Here is a 12,666-nt window from a genome sequence, read left to right on the forward strand (position 1 = left end):
TTCACTGGATGATACTGAAAACGGGCAGTAATTTTTATAATCATTTGTTTTGCATCCAAATAAGAAAAAAATACTCTAAAAAGGTATCCTGAAAAAAAATTTAGAAGTTAACGAAACCTTTCAGAAGACCCATGTTGAAAATGATTGCTTTCTGGAGCCTTTGAGCAGCAAGAGAAATGCAGACATTATCCAATATCAACAGAAGAACTGAAGAAGCTTAAACAGTCATTGCAACTCAATGTATAGAAGAAAATTATTTCTATGATTTGTTACAAAAATATATTCCTAAAAAAGTTTGAATTTCATTAACAGGATTGAAAATGATGGCAGAAAAAGTTACTGCCCACTACATGAACATTATGTAAAAGCTTCAAGCACCTAAAATGAGCACCTGACTTCAAAAAACCCACAAGACACGAACACATATTTGAAGATTGAAATCTTTAAAACATAAGTATTGTAAATCTCTGGACTACAGAAACAAGCCAGTTGTAAAAAGGCATTATGTCCATATGGATATGCTTTAGCATATGAACTTGCATGCCAGAATATAGCTGATTTCAATCATAGAACTTCTTGTGACTACATACCCCTAAAGCTTCTGCTGCTTAAGACAGAGGCAGACACATCCTTTCTTCAGCAATACTTTCCAACAATGCTATTTTTTCCCAAGCTTAAGTCTCATATTATATATGAAGTGTCTGCCAACCACACTGCATTCTTACAAGGGTATGTAGGACAATATCTAAACACTATTTTACAAACATCAAGGGAAAACCCAAACTAGTTCTAGATTGCAAAGGCTGTAAAATCTGATATCATGACAGCTCTTACTACTTCTAGAGAAATTTTCACTGCTTTGTAAGCTTTGTTTTGTTTTGTCAGCAGTGGGTATAAAAGTGGACATTAGCTGGCCCAGAAGGCTCCTAAGACTTTCTCATAAAAACCTCTCTAAAGTCAAATGAATTCTAGTTGTAGTTGACAGTATGCAGACATTTGATTAACAAATGCCTGTGAACTGACCTCATTCACAAACTCTGTCCCCAAGAAATGGGTGCAGATCACAAGCACCTCTGATGCTGTCAGGGTTGCAGGTGGTGGTGGACGAAGAGAACTGAACCCCTCACCATCACTGGAAGAAAATGGGCAACTCCAGAGACAGTGTGCATAATGTCAGCATGAGAGCACAGGGAAAATATCCAAATCCAGCTCTGCTGATTATCTTTCCAATGGGAAATGAAGAACAGCTGAGGGTACTCCCATTTTACTATTGGCAAGGTCACTTACTGCTTTGCTAGAAATTGTCTAGTTGAGATTTTTTTTTTATTAAACTACTTCCATAACTGTGTTTAAAACAATCACCTCAGGAAACAAAAAACTTTTAGAAAATGAAATTTTGGGACAAAATATGCGATCATAAGGAAGGGCAGCTCTTAGTGACAGTATCAAGAACTCCCAGCCCAAAAGCAACACTTACAATAGCACAGTTTGATCAATCTCAGCAAAGAAGATTCTTATTTGAGGCTCTTCCAAAAATGTATTAAGGAAATATGAATGAATAACATGTCTTAGAAGTGCACAAACCCATTTGGAAAACCAAGACGAAGCAGAAGTCGGCAACTTTAAACTTCAGCTATAGTTTGTAACAGAGCCCTTAATTTGTTTCTATACCATGGCAGCTCTTTCTTAACCATCTGCTGTTGCACAAAATGATCCAAATGTCTGAATCATTTATATCAAACATTAATTCAGTTCTCAATGGGCAAATAATCCACAGACCAACACAGAAATAATTTCACATTGCATATTTGAAGTTTTAAATAAGGTAGTTCAAGAACCTCTATTTTACATAAATAAAAGCCAATGCAACTATGAATCACTCTACCAGTAGCAAGACTCTGTTAAACATTTCACACATGGTTCACATAAGCTTTCAGCAGATGTATTCATACCTCTGAACATGACAGGGCATGTTTTATTGGTCTATTAATACCTGTCTTCACTGCTTTTGGAGGAACAAGGGTGTGTAGAAATGGGTCAATAAAGCATGCTACCGACTACTTTTACCATGACACTGTAAAAAAACAACAACCAGGTTTAAAAGGAAAGTTTGTAAACTTATCATAAAGATAAATATCTCTTCACATCTGTTACTTTTAAATCTCTCTGTAAAAATTTAGTACTTAAAAGAACAAAAGCAGTAAATAAGTAACACTGGCCTTTCTAGCTATGCTCTTTTTCCCCCAACACATTTTCCTATTCTTTTCACAGATGCTCTTTACTCAAATTCCTTATTTTTATGCTTTTGTCTCACAACAAAAACACTTGTTTAAAAAAAGTGAAAACTCTGGCTCTGCTGCCCTGCTAAAAGGTGGTTTACATGACCCAAAATACATTTGATTTACCTCCTATAGTAAAATTATAAATGAATCCCTTATAATACAGACTCATAGCAGTCCAGCTGATGGACATGTGAAGTATTCCAAAACACTACACCACAAAGCAGGGCCAGGGACCAAACATTAAAGTATCGCCACAGCTCACTGCATGCAGCCCATCCTTTCCCAGAAAATAAACTAATTTTTATTTAAAAACGCTACAGTGGTCTAAAATAAATACCCATTAATTCACTGCTTGATACAATGAGTACTTGCTACTAATGCCTTTATTGTTTAAACATATTTTATATATTAGTTATTCACAACTTTCACAAAATTGCATCAAAAATTCCCAACAGCTCTTCTGGTCATCAGCCAGTCATGTTGGGAATGGTCCTGTCTTACATAATAGCCCCACTTTAACACTATAATAAGCTTTGCTAATGCACATTTATCATCAGCTAGATATTCTGAAGACAAGAAAAAAATCACCAAAACCCAACCAAATAATTTCCCCTCAAAGTCCCTCATGCTTTAAGATTACAAGAGCATTTTGGAAGGTTACGCACAAGAACCAACACACTGAAGTCCCTCTCTTGATTCTGCTGTTTGACCTTGAGCTTCCTTGTATCTCTTAGCCCTGTTCAGTGAATTGACAAGACTATTAAAACAACCCCCCTTAGTATTTGTTAAATAATCTGGAATATTAAAAGAGAGGGGATTTACAAATATGACAGTATTCTCCGAGTTGGTAAACATTTTAGAAGCCTTCAGCCTCCTAAAAGTTGGAAACAGAGACTCAGAGCAATGGGTTTTTTCTGTTAAAAACAGATAACCATGATCCACAACTGAAGGCCAGACTAGACAATTTTCATCTTTGCATTCACTAAGGCAAAATTTTTACTCCCAAATTAGACTTGGATTTAGGGAAGGCACATGAGAACTAGGAAGAACGTCCTTCATTTGCAGAATTTTGGGCTGAGAGGGGATTTAACACAGAAAACTGCAGTAGTTTATCATATCATCCCTTTCAACTCCAGGTTATAGTCCAGCATAACAGCTTAATATTGCTAATGCAACCAGAGCAGCTGTTTGTTACTTGGAACATGAGTGACAAGCCTTAACCTTCGGGCTGTGTCAAAGCCTACACTTCGTAGTTTGGATTGTCACTTCAAATAATGATGAAAAGTTAAATATTAGCTTTTTCTTTCCTGGTTTCACACAGATCTAATGACTTACCTATGCAGAAAAGATGAAAAATGATCAAACAGAATGCACTAAAATGAGACAGCTGTAGCATTGCACGTGGCTGTGCAGAGGAAAAAAAGTGGTAATGGAGCTGTCAAATAATTACATCCATTTTATGCATTAAGGAGTAAATCAGGTCAGTCTTGTTGGGTCAAATGATTCTTTGAACTTTCCCATTGGATTATCCAAATGAAGAAGACTGAAACTTTTTTGTTTTGTAAACATGAACTTAGGGTCTCAGAGAAGAAAGGTTAACTTTGCGGAGATATTTTTGTATTTTTGTCTACCACTAAGGTAGACATTCAGCAAAGTTCAAAACAACTTGGTGCTAAGTTAATTTATTTTATGGAACTAAAGAGCTTTAAAACAACTGCATTAAGGACATTTAACATATGAAGTACAGTTTTCTTGCCTCAGGAAAAAAAAAATAATCAAGGTGAGAAGATATCTTTTTGCTTTTCCAAAAATTGAGACATTTCCAGCAATGAAAATGCCATTAGGGTATTTGAACTAATAAAAAAAATTAAAGAAAAATAAGTTCGACATTTGAGATTTAGATGCAGAGCAGATTAAAGCATTTATCTTACCTCTAGGAAATGTATTTCACAATTTTGTTTCAATCGAATTGCAATTAGTGAAGGAGGGAAGATGCACAAAGGACACAAATAAGACAGATCAACAACTGAATGAGTCTATTGGCCAGTCTTTGCTAAAGAAATGTGCAGGACATGAATGGGACACTGCCTCGGCAGAACAGTGCGAGGAGAGCAGCACGGATATGTCTCAGCACAACAAGGAACTAAATTTCTCAGCGAACTAGACAGAAAAAATTAAAGCAGATGCCACACCTTGTTGTAGGTCTCATCAGAAGCCACACACCACCCATTATAAAGGCAGAACTTCAGGCACTGTCATGTAAATGTCTTTATTACACTAGCACACTAATTGTGTTTTGAGTCAACTGGGTTCCCCTTAGGAAGGGTACAGTGTACTTTCAACTCTCCTTAGACAGAAATAGTCACTGAAACAAAATAAGTCTTTGCTATTTGTAACTGTAACAGGGCAGGGTAAATGTCATGCAGCCGCGCTTAGTTTATCTCACACTTCCCCTTGCAATCCACAGATGTGGAGGGCTTCAGTAAGGCAACAGAAAATAGAAAAAGAATGATTAAGAAAGAAAAGATTAAGATCTGCAGTGGTAGGAATCCAAATGAGTCCACAAGATTTCTCATTTACAGAGCGGCCACGGTTTCAATAAAATGCAGTTTCATTGCTAAGATGAACCTGTAGAGCTTTACCTCTCTACATGAAAAAGTAGAAAGTAGATGAATGTTTTCAAATATACCTGCAATCTACTTGTATTTAGAAACCTGCTGGAATATGGAAAACAACATTTCAACTATTCTTGGCAAAAACCTCAAAGATGTCATCTATTCTAACACATAACCCTGAGCACAGTCCTTCCAGGCAACACTAAAGGCTGAGGTCAGTTTATGCACAGGTTAAACCCAGCAGGTGCAGAAGTACTGCCAAGTTCTCAACGTTGTCCTCCTGCCACGCTTCCACCCAGGATCCACTCCTGAGAGGTGCCAGAGGACACTCCAGGCATGTCATCCTTTCTGTGCATCCCAGGGAGCCATAGGCCCCAGGCAGCTCCTGAGTGTGCCATTACTGCTGTCCTGCTGGAGGCTGTCACTCAGGTCAGCAGTGTGATCATTCCCTTCCTAACTGGTTTCAGTCAAAATGACAGCGATACACCTCAGTGAGGTTAGTTTTAGTGACATGAGTTAGCTGCTGCAGAGCAAGAGAGACAAGAGTGTCTCTTACAGCAGCACTCTCAGAACACAGCACTGTTATCCAGTGGCACGCTCCACTTGCCCACTGTGGTTTGCTTGGTGCAGAGGCATCAGGGCAGGCAGGCATCTACTGTAGCAGCAGGCCGTGAGAACAGCATTTTACCATGGTATCAGTTTTGTTACATATGACAACACAGCAACAGCAAACCAGAGCTGCAGTTCCAGTATACAACACCTGCTGAACCATAATATTCAGGTCTCCAAGGCATGTGAGACAACACCACTAGAAGTGAATCTATCTACCTCAGTGGATTTCAAGATCGATACTCACATATACACAGCGCTCATCACTGAAAACTTGCTATGACAAAGCCTGTAGAGGTCATGGCAACTTTAAATCACTGATTTTATTGCATGTGTTAAGCTACAGTCATAGCAAATGAAAAATACTCTTTTTTGTTCCAAAATGCAAGCCTACTTCAAGAATAGCCTCTAGAAATTTCCTTAAATATTCTAGTAAAGATAAAAACACCTACATCTAATTTGAACAATTTTCATTACCATTCTTACTAAACAACAATATCTGCACAGAATATCTGCAATTGTCTTTGATGAAACACAAGATTGTTTGTTCTGAAATGCTGGCAGCTCTTATCTTGGCCTAAACTGATTTCTGAAATATGTGCACAGTGACTTCTGATGGAGAAGAACACAGTGCTATACTCCTAGCACTCCAGGACAAAACTCAGAAGAAAGGACACGTTATGAGTTCGGGAAGAAGCATTCTGTAAACTTCTTTAGGCTTGGAAACAACAGGTTCCACATGAAAATATTAATGATGTTGACAACATTGTAATGAATACCTCTAACAGAACCTTGACTAGGAACCTCTGGAAGCATTTAGAAAGCTTGTAGTAAGATGTGCCTAGAGCTCCTGGTAATTACACACGATAGTATTTTATTAAGCACAAAAAAAAAAAAAAGTTCCTCCCTGAACATTTCTAGAAACTTCTATCAGAGCTTCCACGTATCATAGTGATGTTACTGCTGAAATCCATTAGGACTAACAACTCTTCCTCCCTCTCCCTTCTTTTAAACAGGTGAAAAGGTAATTGTATTTTCAGTAGTCACACATTAATATCACCAAGTGCCTTGGGTACACGCATCTAGTGAAATTCTTACCTCAGATGATTTTGAGTTTTCATAATATATCCCTTGAACTAAGTCACCAATAGCACTTGAAATGAGTTCCACAACCTGTAAAAGAAAAGGAAAAAAACCCTTACATCTTTAATTATCATCAAATTGACTAACAAAGCTACTGCCAGATTTCCAGAGAGATAAACTATGCAGAAAGCTAATTGTGAAAGACTTCAGGATTTACTGAGATATATGCTGTGATATGTCTCTGCTAAAACCTCTACTACAGTAACTCTTCTATCAAAGTTTTAATACAAATGAAAAACAAGACTTGTTTTTCCTACAGTGTGAACTATAGAGTGTATTCTCACAAGGACGTTCACAGAACTAATAAATCCCAGTTCATGAATATGAGACAGTACCTCATCTGGGCTTTGTTTTGTTTTGTTTTTTTCCTGCCAAGTAAATACTTCACAATACCTCTCCTTGGGAGCTGTTAAAATTCTAATCTTCGTGGCTAATACAGAAAAGTCAGAATCCATGGAAAGGTAACCTTTCAAACGTGATCATTTGGTATTCGGGCGCCCTGGGAATGCACTGTGGATGTATTTAGTGCATGGCCTGAGGCTCAGCTGTACCACATACACTGAAAGTCTGCAACACGGGAATGTTTAAATCAGATTTATCAATCTGTATTATCTTCAGGGTTCAGACTTTTTATTTTATTGAAGCGAAGCCTAAAAATCTGAACCTGATCCAGAATGTAAAACAAGTAGTCCATGGTCTCCCTGGAACTACTGTAAAATCTGAAGTTGTGCACATGAACTATCTTAATTGGAACAAAATACTCAGAGTTATTGCAAAATTAAATGGAGGCATTTCAAATAAGCACACCTTAAGGCTACCTCTTTGGTTGCTCACAAAGTTTTAATTTCTTGAATGTTTAATTTCCTATGCATATGAATCTGTATTTGATTCCTCTTTTTGCTTCCTAAAATTCAATGTAGTTCTTATTGAATTAAAAGATTTCATTTCAGTTTTTATCATTCTTGTAACTGAAGACAAGAAGTCAAATGATAAAAGCCCTAACGGAAAGACAGTCTAACATTCAGGCACGCTTTATTTGATAATAAAACCACATTTGTATGCTAGTTTGGAGTACTAGCAGAAAGGTTGTGTTTTCTTTTTTTTAAACACTGGTTCATATACATATTCATATACACACAGCAAGCGCTAACTTTAGAAATGGTGCTGATTAAAAGTCATGGTTTTTCTTGCAATACATATGGGTTAATTTGCAAGACCTACAAAAACAGCCTGGAAAAAAAAAATCACATTGCCCTTTAGGAAACTAGACACCGAAGAAATATTGTAGCAATATGAGCTTTGAAGGAACTGAAAGGACAATGATCCTACAGTGTTACCAGATGTGTTGAGTTATTTAAGGGAGGAACAGAGAAATGAGGGCTTCTTTTTTTTTTTTTTTTTTTTTTAAGTAACAACCCTCCCCACCCCCTCTTTTTTTTTAAGGTATCAGATAAGCCTTATTCCCAAATCCAGGAGGACTGAGTATCGCCAATAGGTCTATGAAAGTCTGTAACTAAATGCCCAGGATCAGATTGTATTACAGTTTATACAAGCAACATCCCAAGATTCTTCTGATGGCTAGGACACATAATACAGATCAATCACTCACTCAAAAATGTTATGGTTTGTGAAATGGTCTGAGCTCAGAGACCTACACTGGTAATACGAAGAGGAATTTACAAAGACACAAAGTCCTACTCTAAATGTCAAAGTGATAGTATGAACTTTTAACAATGCAGCTGGCTCTGGATAACTAGACCTTTTCCTCTCTTGCATGAAACTCTAGACTGAGCAGGACCCTGTTTTGGGGTTTCTTTTTTCCATCTCTCCTCCCTCTTTTTAGTGCAACTCTACTCTCAAAGGCGATTTTAACTGACTTAAAATAAGCTTGGTGAAACATTTGTGAACAATTGTACTTCTTCCTCTTTGAGTTTATAAAACATCTTAGGAGAATTATACATCAAGTATTTAGAAGAATCCTTATATTAAATACCATTTAGTGACATACTGAGCACTATATGTTAGTGAGAATTTAGTACTAATATTACCCTCTTTCTTTCCAAACATATATATATATGTATGTATATATATATGTGTGTGTATATATATATACACACTTTTAATGTAAATGTAGGACTATACAGATCACTACCAGGGATGAAATTCTAGTTTCAAGAGCACAGTGGGATGCCTGCATGAGACTTTGTTACCTCACCAACTCTTAATCCGATCTATGAAAAGCATCTCCTGCTTAACATCAGTGGCCTGGGGTCCTGAGCACTGGGGAAAGAAATAAGAAACGAGGAAACCAGGCAATTTTCCTCTACATCCCAAAACGACAGAGGAAGAAAAATTATTACGGATTCAGTAGGATTCATGAAATGATACACTGTCTAGCTCTTATGTAGCACTTTTCATCAGAAAATTTGAAAGCAATCAACATCTGTTAAATTTATTCCCTACTGTTTTATATGAGGGGAAAACGGCAACAGTGAACTGATCTTCCAGAAAATCATGCAGTATGCCAGCGCAAGAGCAGAAAACAGTATCCAAGCTGTCTTCATTCTCATTGCTGCCTTTCTGCCTGACCAGTGCTGACATTTCTGAGATGCAGGTCTGAGGAGAAAGAAAGTTAGATGAAAAATGAAGTGCTCTCAACTGCTTCTTTTCTCATTTGACAGTTGAGCTCCATTTTAAAAAGGTTGAGAGATGAGCAAAGAGAAGAAAGGACTACTGAAAGGATTAGAAGAAAGCAAGCCAGAATTAGTGCTTGAAAACAGCATCTCAAAAGAGACCAAAGGAAGCCTATTCACAACATCTCTTCCCACTATTTTCTACTCTACAATATGTTTTTGAGAAGTCTGGCCCCTCATAGGTAGTCAGGATGAACAGGAGCAACCACATATTTAGAGAAGACAAACTTCCACTCTATTTTTCATTTCAAACTTCACTCTATTTTTCCACTCTGCATCAGCATCTCCCGAAGTGCTGTTTTCTGCCCCTCCAGAATCCCCACGAATGGGTAGGCCCAGGGGATGACCCATTACTTGTAGGTGACAAATGCACATGCAAGTGATTTCACACCCTTTAAACACGTTTTTCAATGGTTCTGCCAGTGTCTTTTTTGGTTTTTTTCCCCTAAGGAAGTATTAATTCAACAGTTTTTGTAGAGATGTGATCTCTTCTGCTTTTAAAAAGTCAACACAAAGGCCACCAGTTTAGGATGAATCCAGGCAAAAGAGAACGACTGTTAAAGCTAAAATCTCTCCTACTATTTAGGCAGACTAAGTGTATATAACATGACATAAATTCTGGACACAACCATTTTGACTGCTCATTCCACAGCAAGGTAGAACACATGCTCTGACCTCTCAAATTCATTCAAATATGAAATGGTCCAAAAGACTATGTGTGTTTCAGTCCCAGAAGAGTTATGTTGGGTTAAAGTTCAGAAATTTGGTAAAACTTAACACACCCTTTTCTTGTGTAGCAGCTTGTTTATTAAAAAGGCACAACTTTAGCCCTTCAAGACTCTTTAAATTTACTTTGAGCCTAATTATTCAATATTACTTGAAGAAATAACTTAAAATATTGGTAATTCACTTAGTTCAGAAAATTACTCCCGACATCCAACAAATCACTTGATGAATGTTCTCCTTAATTTTCCTGAAATCATAATTTTATGTAGTTTCCTGAGGACTTATCTATAAGAGTTCAGAACTCCCAAGCCATCATACATGGTGTCACAGAATAGGGCCACATGTTCACTGTTTCAAGTACAGCAGCCCAGTTCATGACTGCAGTTGACTGTCGTGAAAGATTCAACTCTGTCTGTAGAAAAAGAGGTACATTTTAATGGAAGTGAAAGACTATGCTAGAAGGAATGCAGTGAAATCACAGAATAGAAGACATTTTGGTAGAATACTTTCTCCAGAGTGAAAAGACATGATTCAGACTCTATCAAGCACAATGAAAAGAATGGATTCTGAGCCCCACTCATCCTTCACAATGTTTCTAAACAACCTGGATGAAAACACAACATTGGTGCCGTCAATTCAGCAACTCAAGCACTTTGCTCTCTTCACTTGTCTTCAAAATACTTTGTTAAAAGTTTGCTGCAACATAACAAAAAACCACTTATTGTTTTTTTCCCTGGTTTTCCTCACAGTTTACAAAAGGAATGACTCTGAGCTCCATTCAAAGAATGGTCATTTTATTTTAAATTCAACAGCTGAAATGGAATTGATTACACAGATCACTCTGTTTCTGAGCAGTAATGTGGTGCCTCTCCAGACTCTATTGGATATTTTCAATGGAAACATAACAGAAAGGATGAAGCTCTTGTGGGAAGACAGGAAACAGCCCTAGGAAGAACACAGCAATGGCTAGATCTTTGCTCTTCATCCCTCACAATTTCTATTGACAAGCTTCTTAGCTTTGCCAAATTCCTTCCAAGAAGGACCACAAGTAATTCCTTCCATCCTTATGTTGAAATAATATCCTTTCCTCACACATCTGCTATGACAGACCCTAATCCTTGTTGCTGATGTGTAGATTTGAAAATGTAGCAGGACTTCTCCACACAAATAAAGAAGAAAATTAGATGGTTAGGAGCTACTAAATACACAGATAAGAATTCCTTCAGCTTGCAGTTCCCTCCCCAAAAAAGTAGCAATTTGGGAAATACTCCAACACTCAAAAATTCCACAGAAAGCCCTTAAATATCCTCCTGCATTTGACCCAGCAACATTGCAACATTGGAAGCTAAAGACAAAACTCAGCAAAGAGCTGATTTGGGACTTTGATTGTTCAATAATGATAAAAAAAAAGAGGCATGCAAAAACTGTAAGGAGTACCAAGAGCAGTGAAATTCAGTTTTCTTTCCTGGTAATCTCCCCAAACATCGTTAGTCATAGAGATAACCAAGTGTGCCAGCCCAGAGAATGTTTTTTTTAATTTAATGTTTATTGAATCCTACTGGATTTATTGTTTGAAATCATCTTGAGCTTTACTGGTTTTTTGTTCTGGTTCTCTCTTAGTAGTAAACACACAGGAAGAACAGCAATTTTCCTTTCTAGCAGGCACAGTGGTCTTGGAAAACAGAGTTACGGTTTTCTTCATTCTGTTAATGATGAATTAGTAGCCAACTACAATATAACAATACAGTGTAAACACAGCATCCAACCCCACTACTTGTTAAAAAGGTGCTTCTAAGACATAAAAAAAAAATCAGCAGCTGTTGATTTGAAAATTGCTAATATTGTTAAATATCTACCTTAAGGTCAGTCTGCCTTAGGGATTTTCACTGGTGTCAAGTTACCCTTTTTATGCTGATGTAGCACTATCTACAGAATTGGATTTCATCAGTGTAAAGACTTTTAGTGCATAATTCAGTCATTTTCCTTAAGGACAATATAACCAACAGAAGAATTATAATTTTCCTTGTCTACTTCCACACGATACCTTACACAGTTTCTTAATACCTTTGCAGATCCACGGCAGCAGATCCTTGCACTGAAGTACTCAACAAAACACTACTCCCAGTCATGCTGCTCCAGACAACCACCAAACTGGGATACGTTCGCATATGAATTGAGGATTAAAGTGAATAACACAAATGGTACCTGCAAGTAGCATTTACTATTTTGAACAGTCTGTACCTGAACAAATGTCAATCAGAAGTAAGACCATTTAGCATCTGACAGATGGAATCAACTTAACGAAGCTGCAGATGTTTGTTAAACTAACAAATCAACAACCTCCTTTACCAGGCGTAGCAGCAATCAGATTCTAGACTCTAAGTGAAATGCTGTTGAATTTCAAAACACTAATATTAACAAGCAGTTACACTTCATCTAGGAATTCAGTATTCTTGCTAGCCAACAAGAAGTGAAATACATCAGCACTTTGAATAAAAATACAATTAACTCATTTTTATTACTGCTAAAATTTTATGCATTTTACCGTACTATTACACTGAAATCACTCAAGATGTTAAGGCACTTTTACAACAAACT

General features: G+C 37.1%; 1 protein-coding gene across 1 annotated transcript in view; it reads right to left on the reverse strand.

Annotated features, from left to right (window-relative positions):
• Window positions 1-12,666, reverse strand: part of PDSS2 (decaprenyl diphosphate synthase subunit 2) — a 113,388-nt gene that overhangs the window by 19,393 nt on the left and 81,329 nt on the right. The window contains exon 4 of the mRNA XM_066315212.1: window positions 6,605-6,679. Within this exon, the coding sequence (XP_066171309.1) occupies window positions 6,605-6,679 (75 nt within the window). The remainder of the gene's footprint in view (window positions 1-6,604; window positions 6,680-12,666) is intronic.

The sequence above is a fragment of the Sylvia atricapilla genome, chromosome 3, assembly GCF_009819655.1.
Source record: "Sylvia atricapilla isolate bSylAtr1 chromosome 3, bSylAtr1.pri, whole genome shotgun sequence".
In the NCBI taxonomy this organism is placed as follows: Eukaryota; Metazoa; Chordata; class Aves; order Passeriformes; family Sylviidae; genus Sylvia; species Sylvia atricapilla.